Source organism: Pelmatolapia mariae, linkage group LG23 (assembly GCF_036321145.2).
Source record: "Pelmatolapia mariae isolate MD_Pm_ZW linkage group LG23, Pm_UMD_F_2, whole genome shotgun sequence".
Classification (NCBI taxonomy): Eukaryota; Metazoa; Chordata; class Actinopteri; order Cichliformes; family Cichlidae; genus Pelmatolapia; species Pelmatolapia mariae.
The window spans coordinates 35,372,466-35,394,048 of NC_086246.1; the positions used below are offsets into that span (position 1 = coordinate 35,372,466).

Genomic DNA, 21,583 nt, shown 5'->3' on the forward strand with positions numbered 1-21,583 from the left:
GACACTTATATTTAAAACTACTCTTTCTATCTTTGAGATAAAAGGAAGGTTGGAGATGTATAGACGTATAATTAACTGAGACAGCTGGATCAAGTGATGGTTTAATTACTGAAACCTTAAAGGTTTGTGATATGTAGCCCATTAATAGAGATAGATGGATCATATTTAAGATTAAACTATCTCTATTAATCATATTTAAGCCTTAATTAATGGCAGGACTTCTTTGAGCAGTCTTGTAGGATTGGGGTCCAATAGACACACTGAAGGTTTGGAGGAAGTGATTACTGAAGTTAACTCAGGAAGATTAATTGGAGAGACTCATCAGTGGTACTGTTATTGAAAGTATCTGCGTGTAATGATGCCGCCATGAGATGGTTAAGAATCATTTTTTCTCTATTGGTTAGATTTTTATTTGTGAAGAAATTTGTGAGCTCATTACTAGTTAAGGTTCAAGGGAAGTTTGGCTCAGCAGACCGATTCTTTGTCAGCCTGGCTACAGTGTTGAAAAGAAAACTGGGGTTGCTATTTTCTTCACTAATGAAAAGTAAGATGTCCTAGCCTTTTAGGAGGGCTTTTATATAGAACAATAAACTATTTTTCCAGGTTAAATGAAGATCTTCTAAATTAATGAGATGCCATTTCCTCTCTAACTTTTGGGTTATCTGCTATAAGGTGCACATTAGAGAGTTATACCAGGAAGTCAAGTACTTGTGATTTGAGGCTTTCTTTTACAGAAGCGCCACAGTATCCAGAGTCATGCACAATGTCGATGTGACACCATTAACAAGATAATCGACCTCTGTGGGAGTAGAGTTTAAGTAGCAGCTCTGTACTGTGTTGACACGATAAGTGGAGGAAAAATACGCTTAAATGTAATTACTGCGCTTTCAGAAAGACATCTACAGTAATGAAATGTATTACCTACTATTGAGTAATCAATTATTGTAAATTTAAGTGTTATTAAGAAGTAATCAGACAAAAGAGAGTTTTCAGGGAACACTGTATAAATGTTCAGTTCCTATGTCACATGTCAGAACAAGATCCAGGGTGTGATTAAAGTGGTCGGTGGGTTCTTTTACATTTTGAGCCAATTAAGTTTAATAATAGATTAAATGTTTCTTTTGATCTTTCTTGTTGCCATCACTGTGCAGCCCTTTAATGAGTAGGGCATTTTCTGGATTGAATGAATGAATGATATTAAGTCTTATAAAAATACGAAACAAACATGATCTTACTGCTTTTCAGTGTATTTTCTTTAAGAGTGCATCCATTGTGATCATTAAGAAACTCCTCAGGAAAATCTCCTGTGCTGGGTCCATTACAGTACAGGTTTTTCAAAAAAAAAAATTGTGCCGGGCACACCAAAAAGCAAGATAAAAAATATCAAGGCACTCCTGTATTCATCTAGAGAACACGCAGAAAGTAAATTTGGTAGAGTGGAGACACGGGGCAACAATGCAGAGCTGAAATGAAAGGCCTACTTAAGTGAAAATAAAAGGAAAGCACAAGAGACAGAAGACTTACAAAATAAATCTGGAAGCAACAAAACACAGAAACAAAACTAATAGATGACTGAACATGGAGAAACACAAGGGAGGCTACAATCAACAAGGAAATCCAAATTCAAAAAATAGAGGACAACAAAGGTCAAACAAGAAAGCGACTACATGTTTTCTATATTGACCAACTGGGGTAATTTCCGAATAAAATGAAATCTGAACATATGCAGTGAAAAGCAGAGAAATGTAAGCTGTTGGAGGTCAAAAGCTGGTATGTCATCCATGTTAATACTCTGTCCATATGTGTAAGCCCGCTCTGCTGCAGCTGTTTTTTTCCATCTGATTTAACAAATCTCTGTTTAATGCTTAATAACTTCCCATGTAAACATCAAAGAAATGTAACACCATTGAAAGGTAACAGTGAGATTTTTCTTTTTCTGGACCACTTTAACATCACATTTTCCATCCATGCGATAAATTGATAGCCTGGGACTCCCGGGACAGGCTATCAATTTATCGCAGGTCATGAACTTACAGTTGTTCCAGTATGTTATAATAAACTGCCAGTTAGGGGGGGAAATCTGTATATACAACTGAAGCGATAGAAGATCTGAGGCTTTGTGGGATTTACAACCTTGATAAAATACTCATCGCCTACCTTGTTTCAGCTGGAATTATAAAACTCAAACATCACAGCTTTTGCTACAGCCAGGGACATAATTTCATCTCAAGGCTAAAGTCAACATCAAAGTCAATCGGCCTTGGCAACACAAAGTGTGGAAGAAAAATATATTTTTTTATCATAAAATTCCATTTCAATTCCAGCTCCAGCTAGCTGGGTTTTAAGCGCTAGCATCAGAGCTACCAGGGTTATAGTTTGCCTAATTGTGGCACACAAGCCAGTTTTATGAATAAGAGAGCTAGCTTTCTGCTACAGCTGTTAATATTAATGTACAGAATTTCTTTATGGACACTGTAATATGAATAGGTTAAAGCAGTGTTGTTGTTAGGCCCACCCAATTAAGTATCTGTGCATTAATTCATATAGTTTGTTAATGAAAACCTTAAATAGCCATACTAGTAAAAAGTCATAGCCGTGCAAGTTTTTCAGTTAACACTTTAGTGCTTCTGTAGCAGTCCTGGTAACCGTGGAAGACACAGAGTGGATAGGCCTATGCAGGTCAGAGTGCTTCTAATATCTCTTTGAAACCAAAAATAACTCAGAATCAGTTTGTGCAGCTACTTTTAAAGCATGGACCTACTCAAAAACTATGAAACAAGTAGAAATGTGCTGAGGAGATTCTGTGTTCGCAATTAGCCGGTGAACTCATTGATCCACTTTCAGGGAAAATGTTTCTCCTGTTTGTTTCCTGCTTTACCTCTGCAATCTAAGACAGTTGTTTTTAGACTGTTTAAAATTGTGGCTACATAATTTTATGGGTGTACTGTGCATGTATGGTTATAATTGTGCATAGCATGACTTGAGCCAAGTGGCCACCCATCAACTTCATATGGTCTGGCACTAACCCTGGGTTAAAGTCTAAAGAAGGGAGAAAATATTCACAAATCTTGGTGTTCAGTTACAACTGCTATGAAATGATCGCATTTGTTACGCTCTCCTCTTTTAGCCAACTACTGAACCTAAAGACAATACCTGAAGAACCCTTTTCTCTATACTGACATAAGCTTGTAGATGGTGCCTCTTAACACTTTCTCCAGCTTCTCTTTCACCAATTCACCTCCATCCTTTCATTATACAAGCTCCCATGTTCTTTCTCTCATTCTTTGTGCTTATTGTCAGCGTGCTTCACCAAGTAGAGTGAAATTCAAGCAGCATACACCTGCTCCTTGAGAGGATTCAAAAATAGAACACTTGATCAGTGAGTGCTGGATTTGTTTCCCGTCTTTTGAGATTTGAGTCTCTAAATGATGCCCAAGCTTGGGCTCTGGGGCACATACTGTTTTGTTACTTTTGAATAGTATGTATCGCTACAATTTTACAGAAACAAACCACTTTTCAATACAGGTTGCTACGTGATACTGTGAGTCACTGTTATTCTGCTGCAACCAGCCCTCATCTAAGGGTGTTACATCCATCCTTTAGATGAAATGATCACTTTTTTCTCAAATTCCACACATTGTTACTCCTGTGAAAATCAAAATTTTATATACCATTTTGCTTGTTAAACTCAGTATAAGGACAAAAAATGTTGTTTTCTATTTCTGCAAGTCTTATGATATTTTGTTTCTCAACTTTGCAGAGGTGTGGAAAGGGCAGTGATGAATCAAAAGATTTTCTGTACTAGGAAATCTAAAATATTTAAGTGTAATTCAGCATCACATTTTTTATATTGGCTTGTGCTGGATATGTATTTTCTTCCTGTATGATGGTGGATGTTAAGAGTGCTGGGAGTGACCAGGAGGGACTGGATTAGAAAGGAGAACATAAGGAGGGAATGCTGAGGCTGAGGTGTTTGGAGACAAAGTTAGAGACACAAGGCTAGGACAGTTTGGAGAACATGCAGAGGAAGAAGACTGAAGATGGAGCTGCCAGGCAGCAGTCAAAGAGCAACACCACAGACGAGATTTACAGATATAGTGAAGGATGACATTCAGAGAGCTGGTGTGACAGAGTGCAAGAGATAGGGTGAGATGGAGGTATGATTTAGATAAAGTTGGAAAACTGTAAACCTAATTACTTTAAATATTGCATTCACAATGGGAAGCGAATAAAATGCTTTACGTGTTTACAATGCAGATTAAACATGTACCCATTTATTAGCAACGAAGGAATATAGGAAAATAGTCCAGTCTCATTTCTGTCCATGAAACTGAATTTTTTTTATAACAGACATCTAAACTCTTCAAAAGATCATTCATTATGCGTCACTGTCATGCCCTGCTCCTGTTCATTATTTCTTTTTAAGAAATAATGAGAAAGAAATAAGGTCCTTTTCAAAAATCTGTCTGATAGACTTCCTAAAATGTGACCATTATTTATCTTCTCTTACCCTGACAGGAGGTGAAGTACTTTCAGTTTCCTGGTGAGCTACTAATGAGGATGCTGAAGATGCTGATTCTCCCGCTCGTTGTGTCCAGGTACCTGCACGTCAGTACAGCTCTAACACAATGACCCAAATCACTACTTAACTTAACATATCTAAAGTTTCCAGTAATGTATCCAGTCGCTTTTTAAGACATACGTACATTTACATTCTGCTGGTTTGGGATAATTGACATTGGAATCAAGTTTGACAAAAAATGTGAATCTAAAATAAAATAAAAATAAAATGATAGGTGCAATAAGGCTGTACTTAATTTTAAATCCACGTAAATAGAAAAATAGCAAAATAATTTGATCAGCTGCTTACTTGTACTGCAAGGACAATAAACTGACAGTATATGACAGTATAATTGTCATTTGTAATATTGTTTGCCTTTGATTCATCCTAGCTCCATTTGCGCTTGATCCATCGATTGAACAGTTCATCTCTGTTTCTTTGTTAGCTCATCGAGTATTAACACCAAAGCTCTCACAATGTGTTCTCACACAGTGCCTGCTTATTGCTTCTCTTTATCTTAGCTCTGTAATATTAGCCTCTATTTTAATATAAACCAAAGATAAAGGTCAGAAGCCTGGAGGGGTGGTAGTAGCACAGGTTTATAAACCTCACTGCTTTTTTTTGTCACGTCCTTTTTAGATTCGTTTTCACCGGCTTGTTACTTTTTGAATGTGGACGCTAAAAGCTGTCTGGTCGGTTTAGAAAGTCATTGTGGTTTGGGTTAAAGTACACTCTTTCACACCAGTAACCTTCATGTTGAAAAATTATGTGTTGGAAGTGGGCCCATCTTACTATCATAACACTGAGATAAGCCTGTGGTTTTGAAAAAAGTACATTATTTTATCCACGGAGTGTGAAAATTTTATGTTTCTCTCCACAGAAAAGCCCTCTTTAGACTCATGTCCATAAAAATTCTCCTTTTTTAAAATGTCAGTGTGCTGCCTGCACGTCTTTACAGTTTGTTTCATCTGCTCCATCTTATCTAAACCTATCTCTATTGGAGCTTTGCTCATGAATCTGTTTATATACCAGTAAAATTACTAACAAACATCCCATGTAAGGAAATGCAGTTTATTATTCAAGACAAAAAACTAGCTCACTGAATAAGATTTTGCATGGAAAAAATGCAATTTAAAAGCATCCATTTATTTTCTTATTTGCTGAGAAATACAAAACGTTTCTTCATTAATCTTGTTTTGAGAATTTGTATGTAGTTTAATCTTTGGTTTTGATGATGGTTCTTTAATGATTTGTCTCATTACATTTCTCTTTTGTTTGCTTTCACAGATGAAACTAACATTTTTACTTTGAGGAATTTACTTTGAACATTCAGTATGTAGGATATGTCTAAATGATCACCGTCCATATCAGTAGCTTTTGGAGCTTCCGTCGTTGTTTTAAAGGGAAATGAAACTGGAAAACAAACCACAGCTTCCTGCATTGGAGTCCAGTGTTTAACTAGCCATCCAACCGCCTGATGCTCTTCTCCTATGTGTCCTTTGCTCTTTGCTGTCCGAATACTTTTATCTGTGTGTTGCATGTTTCATTGGTACTAGATCAAAATGTACTCGCATGTAATGTGGAAAAAATGTCACAGAAAAATATTAGAATTTTTTAATACCACCAGTGGCACCACTGCCAAAGCTTAATTTTGATGTATTTACCAATAATAGCTTTCAAGCTTCTGAAGTGCTTTTTATTGTTATTCACTCTTGGAAATGTAACAAAATAATATAAATTAAAAACTAAATTGGCAACATTTATGAAACACAAAATTTGTGCTGCTGCTAAAACTTTGGAGTTTGAGTAAATTCATATTCGGAATATAAATACCTTGTGTACCCCTAGTTCAGAAGGAAATTTCTGAAAAGTCTGGCTGTTCACAGAATGCAATATGAAAGTATATTAATAGAAAGCTGAGTGGGAGGGAAACGTGTGGTAGGAAAAGGTGCACAAGCAACAGGGATAACTGCAGCCTTGAGAGGATTGTCATGAAAAGTTATATTTTATTAAGTCCAAAGTAAATTCAGATATTTACCAGAAGACTTTAGAGCACTTTGTGCTTCCATTGCTGAGAAGATTTATGATTTTCTTTTCCACAGGACGTAGGACCTGTCCACAGCACCAAAACTACTACCAAATTCTTTACTGACCACATTGTTGATGTGCTTGATTGGCCAAGCTGTGGTTTATTGCCAAGAAGATAATAAAAAATACCCAACCCAACAAAGTATAGGCAAACTGAAGGTTGCAATCAAAGCAACCTGGGCTTCAGTAACACCTGAGCAGCGCCACAATCTAATCACCTCTATGCCACACCAGAGTATTGTTTTGAATTTACCAATCGGTCCATCCATCCAATTTCTTCCACTTATCCAATTCAGGGTCACAGGGGGAATGGAACCCAGCTACCATAGGGGCAGGGCACACCCTGTCTGTCAAAGGGCTAAAACAGAGACACAGACCACATTCACACTCACAGTCACATCTATGGGCAAATTAGAATCCCCAATTAACGCGACTCCCACCCCACTAACTGAATGATTGGGCTGTGTAAGGAAGCTGGAGAGTACCCGGAGAGAACCCACACAGACATGCTAACTCCACACAGAAAGTCACGGCCAGATGATGAATTCAAACCCATGAATGAACCATCGGTCATCCAGGACCCTCCCAGAACATTTTTGTTCTATGTACATATACTATTTGTGGCAAGAAAGAGCAAATTATATTGCACACCATTAAAATTTTGATTGCTGGAATATTTCATCAGTGTTAGAAACAGGTATACAGATCCAGGTAACTCAGAGGTGGAAAGGTTAAAATCCATTCAGTCCAAACTTCTTGTTTTTTCTTTCAGTTTGATGTCAGGACTGGCAGCTCTCGATGCAAAATGTTCCAGTCGCCTCGGTCTGATCACAGTATCGTATTACCTGTGGACCACCTTTGTGGCTGTGATTGTGGGGATCATCATGGTCTCCATCATCCATCCAGGAGGTGCAGCGCAAAAAGAGGACTCCGAGGACAGCGGCAAACCCATCATGAGTTCTGCAGATGCACTACTGGACCTGATCCGGTGAGATTAGAACATTTGTCTAAGTTTTCTGAAGAATTATCTCCAGGCCATGAATTAAACACAAATGCGACTTTGACTCATTTGATGGCAGTAGAAACAAAGTACTTACTGCTACAGGTGCTGAATTTAGCATGTGCTGTGTGTTCTGTGTGAGATGGCCAACAAAGGTGCGTTGGCCATCTCATGGATTGGAGATTATATATCGGAATTTCAGGAGCAGGACCAGGCCACCAAACACGCTCGTTCTGGTTGTCATCTATATAGGTTCCCCCAGTTCTGCAAGCTGTTCATTCTCGTTTATGTGCCCCACCCTCCCTCCCTCCTTGTTCTCAATTCTTTAACTTCTTCACTCCTATTTAGTACATGGGGATCTGCCAGGCCTGGGAGCCGTCGCCAGTCCCCTTCGAGGCCTTCCCCAAACCGCAGCTCAGTTCATGTCCAAGCATTCACCTTTACCTACTAAAACGGTGTCAAGCCTAAAAAGAGGACGTGGGCCCAGCTAGTGAATTTCTGTTCAGTTTAACCAGTGATTTAAGAACGAGGTTTGTTCTGTGGTCTTTACTTCATTCATGTAAACAAAGAGTCAAACTGAGTCAACACAGGCAGAGAAATCTCAACTTTTAGCATGGATGCCAGACTCAAAAATACTGGCAAGCTAGTGGACGATAGGTACTCCAGCTCTTTTCTTTGAATCTTTCTCACAAACATATAAACACCTGCCAAAATAATCAAAAGTTCCATTGCTGTAGTTCACACTTCACCGTCTGTCTCAACAGCAGTGTTTTGGCATGATGATACACACCCTGAAAACTTAAAAGAGGAAAATAGAATTTTTTTTTTTTTCAATAAAATACCCTGAAAAGTTTCAAAAGTACGTTATTTTTTGGCGATTACTTTGAGCTAATAATTTAACTCATAATGGGTCGGTTAATGCTCCTCTCAGCTAGTGAAATTGCTTCTTTAATCAGCAGAATAGATTTTATAACATAATTGGTAAAAAGGCTTTTACCGAGATCACCTTTTAACATGATAAACTTGCATTAGGTAACATAATGTGCCGGGGAACGGTGGCTGCTGAAAATGGGGCTCTGTACACCTACATAGATAATCCATTAAGAATCACAAAGTATTTATTTTACTTGTCATTTTTTTCATCATAAATAAAGAAATAGGAAATGTGCTTTTCTTTCAAAACTTGCAGATTTTAAAGTGACCCTAAACTAAGGGTAAGTAGGTGATGGTGTGTTTGTAGAGCAGACACAATCCTGACCACACCCTAGTTTTTCAGACCGTTCGGATTTGTAACAAATCCCGAGAGAGGATTAAATATATTGGTTGTCTTAAACTATTCAGTTCCCGTATTCTGGGATGACTTCATTGTTGACTAAAACCCATTTAATCTTCTTTAATAGAAGATGGTGCTCAGTTTCTCATAAGCAGTATCTGTAAACAGGACTATTAACTGTCACCTGGCGTACTCCGCGTCTCTGTATCTGTTTGGTTGTCTAATCCAAGCATCTGATTTCAGGCTGTTTATTTGGATGGTGAGTCTGCAGCCAGTAATCAGAGCAGTGACCTTAAAAACTCTGTCAGTAAAAACTAACTAATGGAAGTGTGGCATGTGATTGAGTTTTTGGAGTTGAAGTCTGCAGTTCCACAGTTTGACATTCAAATACAATACTAAGTGCTGTTGGTTGTGACTAGTTTCACAATCTGTTCAATAGTAGGAACACATCCTTAGTGTTTTTGTGTAAACTATATTGAAATCTATTTTAGACATTAAAACTACTGTACTCTATTCTGTTCTATTCTAGAAATTTCCTTTATGTCAAGTTGTCCAAAGCGTGGAATAGTCTGCAGCCAGTAAAATTAATAGAATTAAACAGACAGATAATAATAGAAAAAAATGTCCATACTGCCAAGTTATTTTGACATTTTCGACAAAACAAAACTCACATGTACGTAGTCTAACCAATCCAATATTACATTTCCACCTCCCCAAATGATTTTTTCATATTACTGTCTTTTCAATCATATTAGATTTCAGAAAATGAACTCTCTAAAGTCTCATGTATCATCGGAAGCTAAAGTCAAGTTTCCCTTTATAAACTAAAAAAAACCCTCTTTGAATGAACTTCCACATGATTAAAACGCAGTTCTGTTATTCCAACTTAATGTACTTGAGTTGGACCAATGTAATTCAATTAATGATGAATCAAATTATTTACTGTAGTTGAATCCAACATAATTTATTAAGTTGATCCAACCCATGCAAATTACGTTAGTCCCACAAAAATACTTAATGCTAACAGAAAGCCATTTATTAATGTGGGAATCCTTCCCATGATTGTTTTAAGATCATATTTTGGAGTGTTCAACAAAGTCTAGAGTTTGGTTAACTAAAAAATTAATGGATTTATAAAAACTTTTACATAGTTGTCACTCCATCCATCCTCTTATCTTTATTAGGTTTGTGGGGGGGCTGGAGCCTATCCCAGATGTTATAGGGCAAAAGGCAGGGCCCACCCTGGACAGGTCGCCAAGTCTATGCCAGGGCTAACACAGAGAGACAGTCAACCATTTGCACTCACATTCACACTTATCGGTAATTTAGAATCACCAATTAATCTGACCCCACTAACTACATGTCTTTGGACTGTGGGAGGAAACCAGAGTACCCAGAGTGTCAAGAACTAAGGTTCACACGCAAAGATGGGAACCAAACGCAAATTCAATACGAAACTCGCAGGAACTATGTACAGATTTATTTCTTTAACATAAATGATCAGGAACCACCAAGGAAACAAGAATATAACTCAAGCCGAGGAAACCGGGAACTGAAATGCCCTGGGAAGCTGTGATTGGGACTGTGGGAAGAATCAGAGTCGGGCGAGGGTGTCCACGGGAAAAATCGTAGGAGGGAGAGTTCTCTCGCACACAGAACAGGCAGGACGACAGGCAGAGGATCTCTTCAACTGCCGGATGGTGACCTGGGCGCAAGTGTGTAATATTAACACGGCTCAAAGAATACTTGAATAAACTCAGAGCTTAGGAGAGCCAAGTTACCACCAAGAGTGACTAACGGACTGGCGTGGGGCAGCTGTCCGCGCTGGGTGAAATAGTCCTCCTGCAATTGCCTGGGATGGAATACAGGTGCAATGCTGGTGGCCTGACCCGAGGGCATGGTTACCAAGGTAACCCAAACACTCCCCGGATACTGCTCTCATGGACCATGACACAGAGAGAACCCACGCAAGCACGGGGAGAACACGCAAACTCCACACAGAAACAGTGCTAACCACCACCCCACCAAGCTGTCAATCAGTACTAAAAGAAAAGTAGGAAAGCTATGATTACAAGGCTTGATACAGAATTTTCTTTATATTTTTGTCCTTGACAGGTGTGTGGATGCTTTTCAGCCTCTTATGACCCAGTGGTTTGAAATCTCATATGACCTTGTGAATTTTCACGAGTCAAGGCAAATACCTACTCTTCCTGTCATGTCATCTCAACAAGAATAAATAAAGTCACTGAATTTCATGCAGATCCTGCATGAATTAATTACATTTACCATAGAAACATGAAATCATTTTGTTCAAATTACAAGTTAGACTCCTGTAGATGTAATAACCACTCAATTTCATTTTTTTTTTTTTTGAGTGTATCATTATGTCCTATTTTGAATTTCTAGAAAATAAATGGCAGACCTTTGGAGTGCATCTCGTTTGAGGTTTCTAACATTAGCAGCCTTCTTTTGAAATTTAAAATCTCCCCTTCATATTAAAGCGGAAGCCTGCGCTATTCAAAGTGTATCAGTAATTCAAATGAAATTTAGGTTCATTTGGTCAAATGTGCAAGTAATTCAAATCCTAAGTAAGGGCTGAAGTAAAGTGATCTTTTTTGGGAGGTTATTATCAGACCTGAACAATAAGCGTGGTGACTGTCTGGCAAAAGCATTGTTTTTCAAGTTACTTTTTGGAAACCCAACCCCATGCTTGCATGAGAAGAAAGTTTAGCTTGAGCAACCAAAGGCAATTGGAAAAGGTTAAGGTGAGGTTTTGGTCAAGGTTTAAAAAACTGATGAAAATGAAACAGGACTATTACTCTAAACAACTGTGAAAATGATGTGAGTTCAAGCTTTCCAAGTCGGTGCTTCCAACTTCTGAATTGCACAACTTCACCAACCACAGGCAAACAATTCAATTTAGTTTGTTTAGACGAGAGCATAAATATCACTGCTTTGTATCAGACAACAGCCAAGGGGTTTTTTTTACCCTGAAGTCATAATATGATATTCTTGTTTTTATTACGCACACTGTGTCCCAGTGTAAAAACCCAATTTCAATTTGTTAATCTAATATTGATTTCAAAAATAGGAATGTAAATGTTTTAGAAAAAATGCTTGTTAGTACATAGTTTAATAAAGTGATAATCTTTAGTTGGGAGAACTTGTAATAGTGGGTTTTACATTTGCCAAGGAAACTGAGCCCACTGCATGTGTAGAAAGGAGGCAGAGAAATAGCTAAATAATAATAAGGAAAGTTGCAGATTTGCCTTTCCTGTTTTGCTCTTCTTTGTTTTATTTTTGTTTTTGTTTTGTATGATGTTTTTTTTTTACTTATCTGTTGGCCTAAAAACAACCCTGCAGTTCATTCAAAATTCTTCATGTTTTGAAAACAAGTGGGGAGTGACAAAAAGATCTCACTATTGCGAAAACTTCAAATGGAAACATTTTGTGTAAACATGAAATACTGCCGGGTTTGACTAAACAGAGTATGAGTATGAATTGCTTTATATTAAGCATACATGTAGGTTGAAAAAATACAATAATATACTGCAGTACCACTTTGTGTGAACCTTTTAACAAGAGGACATGCGATTCCTTAATTTTCTTTTTAAAAAGTTTTGAAGCTGAATTTGTAAGTTATCTTTTAAGTTTGTGAATAGTTATGCAATAGGTAACAATGTGTTTTTTGTTCTGGTCACAGAACACTGGATCATCTCTATATCTGCTTGAGGATATTTGATGAAGTGTGGGATTCCCTCGGGGTGTCCTTCAGAGGGTGCTTCAGGGGTACATTATTGTGGGCTGTGCTGTCCTTGTACAGCTGCAGTGAGACCTTGGCTCTAAGTTCAGTCAAGGGGTAGAGGGTGTCACTTTGGTTGTCTCAGGTTCTCACAGATGATGTGGTTCTATTTGCTTTTTTTAGTGGTGACCTCCAGTATTCACTGGGGCGGTTTGCAGCAGAACGTGAAGCAGCGGGAATGACAATAAACCAATCAATCAAGTCTGAGGCTATGGATCTCGTTTGGGGTCCCAACTCTGGGGATGAGATACTGCCCCAAGTGATGGAGCTCAAGCATTTCAGGGTCTTGTTCACAAGCGTGGGTAGGGTAGTAGGCAAATAACAAGGATGCTGAACTGAATTTTCAAAAAGAAAAGAGCCCTGAGTGTGAAAGTGAAGCTGATGATTTATCAGTCGACCTGGTAGAGCACAAAGAAATAAGATCACAGATACAACCAGCAGAAATGGGTTTCTTCCAAAGGGTGTTTGGGGTTTCCCTTAGCGACAGGTCCTCCACATCAAAAAGAGTCATCTGAGCTGCTTCAGGTATTTGACGATGGCTTGTTGACCTGGAGATGGAGGTGAAGTGTTTTGGATATGTCCCCCTGGGAAAAATCCATGGGACAAACTCCGGACACGTTGGAGAGAACAGTTCTCTTGACTTTGTCGGGAATGCCTTCGTACCTTCCCGTAACAGCTGGAAGAGGTCATTGGTGAGAGGGATAATGAGCAGAAAATGGACGGATGGAATAATTATGTCTCCTGACACTACCTATCTTGGAAAGATTTCATGGTTTTATTTTCTCCATTACAGGCATCTGGCCTTCATTATTGCACAGTTTCAAAACGATGATAATTTTGTCCTTGAAATCAAGGACTAAATCAGCCCTAAAAGATCTTCTCAGTATCTGACTCCATAAGAAAAGAGGAATGGATTAATACAGTAGACAGTTCTTTTGTGCAGATATTTCCAAAATAAGGTCACAGGAGGTCTACTGAGTTTGGTGTCTGTATGTATGCGCTGCATTGGTCAGCTCAATATTTTAGTAGCTTGCATTGTGTTCAACCTTTTAGAATGATTCATTAAATGTATGCGCTTGCCTTGCAGCAACATGTTTCCAGCAAATCTGGTCCAGGCCACATTTCAGCAGGTATGACCTCTGATGACACAAACTGCAGTTTCAGATACAAAGGTTTACATTTTGTAGGACTTCTTTTTTAAGAACAACTCTTTCTGTTCCCTGGCAACAGTATCGAACAAGCAGCGAGTACATAGTGAAGCCCAGACCGACAGTGCATCAGGCCCAGTCAGAGTCCACCACACGGCGGGCACTCGTCTACGGTATTCAGGACGACAATGGAACCGACATCCAGAACTTTGCTCTTGACCTGACTCCGCCCCCTGATGTTCTCATACGGACACGAGAAGGAACAAGTGATGGAATGAACGTCCTTGGAATTGTTATTTTTTCAGCCACCATGGGTAAAAACATGCATTGTTCTTATCTGACATTTCTTGAATACGTCTTGCATGAAATAAAGACATTTAAATGATTTTATCCATCATTGTTTCAGAGGTTTTTCTTTGTTTTCACAGGTATTATGTTAGGAAGGATGGGGCCAAATGGCAGTGCCTTGGTAAACTTCTGCCAGAGCCTGAATGAAGCTGTCCTTAGGATTGTCGCCATTGTTATATGGTAATTGTAAAGTATTATTTTTTCTACTTGAAAAAGCTATGAATGAAATAATTTTCTAAGAAACATAACCAACATAAGCGTTTGTACAAGAACTCTACGTAGTATCAGCAGAATCAGGTTGAGACATGGTTGACATTTCTTTCACTTTCTTTATTGGATGATTTAAAGTGAGAATGAGTCTGAGTGCAAATAGCAAGTTATTATTACCTAATTACAAAGGAATATCGAAGTAAATCATTTTCAGAGAAACTGTTTTATTAAAAAAAAACCTGACAAACCTGAACTGCCTTATAGTCAGGATGATATTGCTTGGAGGATCTTATTCTGTGATTAGAACATGTTTACAGAGCCACAGCATCTTATACAGTCCCGATCAAAAGATCAAAACCACTTGAAAAAATGGCAAAAAAAATCACATTTTGCATGGTTAGAGCTTCAATATGCAACTAGAAGAAATGGGAATGAGACAAGACTTTTTTTAAGTGTGCAATTTATCGAAAAGAATGCTTAAACTGAAACAGGCTGATTTACAGCTGATCAAAAGTTTAGGATGAATCCAAATTTTTGCACAGATTTGGGCTTGTAAAGGCCTGTGGTACTAAACTTTTGATCAGCTGTAAAACAGCCTGTTTCAGTTTAAGCATTCTTTTCAATAAATTGAATACTCCAAAAATGTTTTGTCTCACTCCCATTCCTTCTTGTTGCATGTTAAAGCTCTATGCTATACTTGGAACCTTGTTAATATCCAACCATGCAAAATATAATTTTTTGCCATTTTTCAAGTGGTCTTAAACTTTTGATCGGGACTGTATATGCACATTAATAAATATTAAAAATGTGTCAATCTAATATCTACACATTAAGTAGGATTAATTCCACAATTGTAATCTGGTCATTTTATCCTAGTAAATTATGTTATGTGTATGCAGGTAAATTGCAATTTAATATTTTTTCAGAGAAAGAAAAAATAAAGGATTTAGTTTTAGACAATCCTGTCACTCTTACTTTTAAAGCTCAATCGCTAAAACTAACTAGCTCTATCCTTCTTGTCTAGTTTTCTTGTCTGGTTGTCATTCAGCTGACTGATGGTTGGACAGACTGCACGCATATGTTCACATGCCCCTAATCTAATTATTTAAAAAAAAAAAGGACATTGGTGTTTCTTAGTGTATAACTCTGTGTATGGCTTCTTTTCTCCCACCATCTCATAAAATCTAAGACTTATAACTGCCATCTTGACACTTGATTGTCTTCATCTCCTCAGGTATTTTCCATTTGGTATTGTTTTCCTGGTGGCTGGAAAGATCCTGGAAATGAGTGATCCCTCAGCCATGGGGAAGAAGCTCGGTTTCTATGCCGTCACTGTGGTGTTTGGTTTGGTGCTGCACGGCTTGTTTATCCTGCCTGCTATGTACTTCTTCATCACCAAAAAAAGTCCCATTGTTTACATACGGGGAATCCTGCAAGCTCTGCTCATTGCACTGGCAACCTCCTCCAGGTAAAGAAACTTATTATAGAGAGAATGAATGTGTTACAAAAGGAAAACATCAGTAACTCATTTTATCATCTCATTTGTGAGTCAAAATAAAACATCCCCGAGTCTTAACAACACTTATTCTTTTCTTCCTTTTTACTGGAATGTTACTGTGAAAAATCTCAAAGGGCTGTTGGCTGGTCAGAAAACATCTGGTGTGTGGGAAGAGAGGGGAAAGTAAAAGAGCATTCCACGTGTCTTTAAACAGACTCCACTGATGCTTGTGTATCATGTGTGCATGCTGACAGATCATATTCTATAACACAAACAGGCTTTAGTTTTAATTTAGATGACCATGTCAGTGTTTTCGCATGTATTTAGCTAAGCTACACTGGCAGACATTGTGTTTGCTGTGGTAGATCTGTGACTGCCTTCATTTGTATCTCGTGTGTAAAAGAATGAAAACAAGTGGTAGGTAGGGAAGCTCTAAAGTGAAAAACACAACAGTATACTTTAGAAAATGCACCTCAACAATATGTGATTTGACATAAACTGGTTAAACCCTCCAAAAGCACTGCCATGGTCTATTAATGTTGACATTTTAAACAAATCATTCCTTGTTGCATAGGCAGACTGACAAAGACTGAGTTCTTCTGAGGTCTTTGAGGTCAGAGTGGCTTCATCATGCATGCATGTGTTTGCTAGACTCAGATTAGTAAAAAGCATCTGCTGCATGCTGTCATGCAAAGCATTATTATTCTTAGTCAGCATGAATGAACAGATTGTATTTGTTTGCATGCATGCCTGAGAGAAATTAGGAGGCTTCATATTTATTTTTTATTAACTGTCCTCTCTGTCTTTTTTTTGTTTTCCTCAGCTCAGCCACTTTGCCTATAACCTTCAAGTGCCTCTTAGAGAACAACCACATTGACCGTCGCATCATCCGTTTCGTGCTACCCGTGGGTGCAACCATCAATATGGACGGCACCGCTCTCTATGAGGCTGTTGCAGCGATATTCATTGCACAAGTTAATAATTATGAGCTGGACTTTGGTCAGATCATCACCATCAGGTCAGTAAAACTTTTTTAAATGTAATTTTATTTTACTTTATTTATTTATTTTGACAAAGCCATGTAAGTATCATTGAATATTTTAAGTCATTCATATGCTGTACATTAATCACGCTGGAAGTCCTGTTCTGATCAGAGGGCTGCACTAACTCTAACTTGCACCGAGAGCAAGCATCACCTTCTGTGTCAAACTGAACCGCCTTTCATGTCAAGGATCATCACTGGTGGTTAGACCTCAGTGTCAGGCTACAAATTAATGACCGAACAGCAGGTTTCAGTTGAAGGGCTTGCAGTGTCCAAAACAGAAGGTATTTATCTTGCAGTGCACCACAAATTTGTTCGGGAGGTGGTGAGGAGATTTAGTGTACCATCCTGAGTTTTCTGAGGAAAAACATTAGCTACAAACCACCTGAACTGTGATATGTAAAATTGTGTACCTGCACACTGAAGATGCAGGAGTGGTTTTTTGCCACATCAACACAATGCTCATCACCACAACACCCTGTTCATCAGATTTGTCTCTCAGGGACTTCTTTTCCTTTCACAAAATAAAATTGAAGTTGAAGAGTTTCAATTTTAGACAGTTGTCAGCAACTGAAATCAGTTTATAATGCTGCTTTATGTTTTTTGATTTGAAGCTGAAAAAACGTTTGAAAGCCCATCCCAGTGATTCACTGTTGCAGCAGAGAGCTGCTCAAGCACAGCAATGGATGCACGTAAAAGAATGGCTCATCATGCTGATCATCACAGAGACTCAAGCTTGAGAAAGAATACGCTGATGAATGTATTATGAATGTATGAATGCCTGCTGGTGTGAATGACAGCCAGACCTCAGGCCTCACTGAACTGAGAGGCTGCAACTCCTGAAGGGACTTTTTAAATAGATTTTTCCAGTATAATCAATCAACTACATCAAACTATGGTCTAAAAACTAACTAACTACAGTAGCCACACATGTAGTTTTAATTGTCTGTCGTTTATAAGGGAAATGTAGACTTCTACCAACAAATCTATTGAAGCATGCCTTTAAGATTAAAATAAAAAAGAAGAAGTAGATAAAATAAGTTTACCTCCCTTTAACCACTACTTATAAACACTATTTCTGTGTGGGAAACAACATCTACTGGTGCTGAACATGCAGAGGTGGCTTGCTGGAAGACAGATGTGGAAAAATAAATCACAGAAAACAAACAAGGGCTTATAACAGATGGAAATAAATAAAAATAACAAATAAATGACCTGCTGGCATTACTTGAGATAATAAATATAATAAATGAGATAAAGTAAACCAACACTCTGATACATTTTCTCAGTCAAGTGTCTCATTTCCCTGTGGACTCTGCTGGTGATAAGAAAAAAGTACTACAGAGAACTACAGTGAATCTTTGATCAGGCTCCTAAGGTCTGGTTGACAAAATGCTAATGGAGGATATTGTCTTTCTGAGATTCTTTAGAAAAAGCAAAGAAAAGTAGAACTTTTCTCAAATTCAGTATTAGTGTGAGAGGCTGGCCCTGCAGATGCTTCCTTCCTGTTTAAGGAATCTTTGGGCTTCTCTCATTCCTCTAATTTCTACACTTCTAAAACGTATGGAGGACAGAGGAGAGAGGAGGCTTCTGTAGGAACTATAATCGAGGATGCACAGATGTATCTTTTGCTGAAGTGTCTTTGCCTTCAACTCTTTTTCACATTGTGTAATGTTGTGAAAATAATTAAAAGTGGCTGTAAAGAAAAAAAAATGCCATGGGCACTGTTACCCCTGTGTATATATAGACTATAATAAAATTATTATTATAATGTGTATAATACATCGTGTTTAATTGGTTTTCATTGCTTTAAAATGAGGCTCCAAATGCCTGCTTCCTTGACTCCTCTGTCCTTGTGTTTTCTCCTTGCCTCCTCTGCTCAGGTTAGCCAGAGTACACTTTTATATACGTAGTATAAACATAACAGCTTATCTCACTGAAGAGCCACGTGGCCTCAATAAACCAATATATTCCCGTGATATCATGGTTGAGCTTCTGACCCTAACTCCCATTTCATCATTTCACCCCAGACTGTGGTGTAGTGAGTTGTAGGATCATCGCTTCGTCAAACTCTGGAGATGCACCAGATATCTGATGTGCCAACATTTTACACCAGATAAGAGGCTTCTCAATTAGACAGTTGCCTTAGAGACATTATTAACATTATTGTGTACTTTTGGGGCCAGGCTCACCTTGAGATTTAATCCAAAAAACAAATTAGGCAAGAAGAGTCTTTAATTTAGTTTAAAGTATTTGCATTCAGCACAAAAATGAACTAAACACAACAAATCTCGACGAACAAAAATAGATGGAAAAATGAATTAGAACCACCACATATGGGGAAAAAAAAACAATCAGTAAAAGTATGTGAGAAAATCAGGACTATATTTGAAGTTAAAATTCCACAACAGTTGATGTCATGGACCAATACCTCTGTCACAGAAACATCTTCTTTCAGCTGCTCCCTTCAGGAGTCTCCACAGTGGATGATCTGCCTCCATGTCACCCTTTGTCTAGCTTCCTCTTCTCTAACACCAACCGTCTGCGTGTCCTCCTTCACTACATCAGTGGGTTAGGGTTACTCAGGGAGTCTGGTTGGCATAAATGCAAATTGAAAGCATTCTTTGTCACTTTAGGGGTTTATTTGGACAAAGAAGCAGTTTTTAAAGCAGAGCTGCTCTGCTTTCCCATATTTTCTGTCACACATGTACTGTTTCAGCAGAAGAAGTCATCCACTTTTTATTTGTCATCAGCTTTTTTACTTTAATTGACTTGACCTTCCATCTCTCCAACAGCATCACTGCTACTGCAGCCAGCATAGGTGCAGCAGGAATACCACAAGCTGGGCTGGTCACCATGGTGATAGTGCTAACATCTGTTGGTCTGCCAACTGACGACATCACTCTCATCATTGCAGTAGACTGGGCATTGTAAGTTGCATATCATTTCTAAAATGTATTAAAGATCCAAACCGGCAACAGCTCTACTGACTCGATTTCTATCGATCCAAATCAAAAATGTGTTAGATGTCTTCTTCTTTTACAGAGACAGATTTCGCACCATGGTCAATGTAATGGGGGATGCTTTGGCCACAGGCATCATGGCACACATCTGCAGAAAAGACTTCATGAAAGAGGGAGATGGGGTGAGTTTTAATGACAATATGTTTCAAAGGACTTGGGTAATTGTGGTGATTGAGGCAATAGTTTGCTTCTTAGGGCTGAAAACTTTATTAGTTCTGTTTCACTCATTTTCAGAGGTTTGGCTAAGTAGTAGACATTTAGAAGAAACTAAAGATTTAAGTGTGCATTTGCTATAATTTTAGGTTTAGCCCCTCCCTATTTTCATCAAATCATTTGCAATCCTTTAAACAGCAATTACAACCCCAGTTCCAAAAAAGTTGGCATGGTGTATAAAATGCAAATAAGACAGAATGAAATGATTCACAAGATTCCCATAAACCTTTAAACTGAGAAAAGTGAGCAGCACTAAAAAGAAACAGCTGGAGGAACATTTTGCATCTAATTGGGTTAACTGGCAACAGATCAGTGCCATTGGGTATAAAGAGAGAATCTTAGAGAGTTTCTCAGAAGTAAAGAAGGGCAGAGGCTCCCTAATCTGCAAAAAAAAAAATGCATGTAGAAATGTGAGAATATCTCATCATCTGCAGCACATAATAAAAATCTAATATTCAAAGTCAAAATATTCAGAATCTGGGGACAGGTCTGAAAATGAGTAGTGGATGACTACGATTTTCAGGACCTGGGGCAGCACTTCATTAAAAACAGACATGATTAATACTGCATAGGCTTAGGAACACTTCCAGAAATCACTCTCTAAACACAATTCAACATGCCATTCACAAATGTAGGTTAAAGCTGTATCATGCAAAGATGAAGGCGCATGTGAACATGATCAGAATAGCCAATTCTGATCATGTTTCTTCTGAAAGGTATGTCAAGGTCTAGAGCAACATATCCGCCCGTCCAGACAGTCCACACCTTTCACCAGTTGAAAGCATTTGGAATTCAGTAAAAGGACTGGATGTTAGAGTCCCTGATATTGCATTGCTTTATATGGAGAGAATCTTGAGGGGTGGCTGTTATGAGGAAAGGCAGCCCAGAAACTTTACCAGCAGCACACATCGTTGTGTGCCTCAACATTTTTATTTTTTTCATTGGGGTTGTAATTGAACAGCATAAAACGGCAGTGACTAATAATGAAATCTGATTTGTTAGTTCTTGTTGATGTTAGTTCCATGACTGACTGATGCTCTGTGCAGGACGTGCCCCGCCTCTCATCCTATCACAGCTTTAGTCACCCTGAGTTTGACAAGTGGTTTAGAAATTGATACAATAATTCAAAATACTTCTATTGAACCTAAATGGGGTTTAAATGGCTTCCAAATCTTTCGTGTACGTTTTACACAACATACAAAGATTTTGGAGACTGAGCTAAAAAAAAAAATTTTGCACACAATTGATGAACATTTAAATAATGGGAAAAAAATAATATAATAATTTCATTATTTATTTTTGCCACTGGAAAAACGTATTTGTTAAAAATAAAAATGTATTACAACCACAAGAAGTGGCACTTCAATAGACTGCCTT

The 21,583-nt window shown here is 38.2% G+C and overlaps 1 protein-coding gene across 1 annotated transcript in view; it reads left to right on the forward strand.

Moving 5' to 3' along the window:
- slc1a7b (solute carrier family 1 member 7b) overlaps positions 1-21,583 on the forward strand; it is a 46,834-nt gene that overhangs the window by 20,909 nt on the left and 4,342 nt on the right. The window contains exons 2-10 of the mRNA XM_063465979.1: positions 4,519-4,598; positions 7,422-7,637; positions 13,812-13,854; positions 13,955-14,186; positions 14,301-14,400; positions 15,665-15,898; positions 16,752-16,946; positions 19,766-19,900; positions 20,016-20,115. Of these exons, the coding sequence (XP_063322049.1) occupies positions 4,519-4,598; positions 7,422-7,637; positions 13,812-13,854; positions 13,955-14,186; positions 14,301-14,400; positions 15,665-15,898; positions 16,752-16,946; positions 19,766-19,900; positions 20,016-20,115 (1,335 nt within the window). The remainder of the gene's footprint in view (positions 1-4,518; positions 4,599-7,421; positions 7,638-13,811; positions 13,855-13,954; positions 14,187-14,300; positions 14,401-15,664; positions 15,899-16,751; positions 16,947-19,765; positions 19,901-20,015; positions 20,116-21,583) is intronic.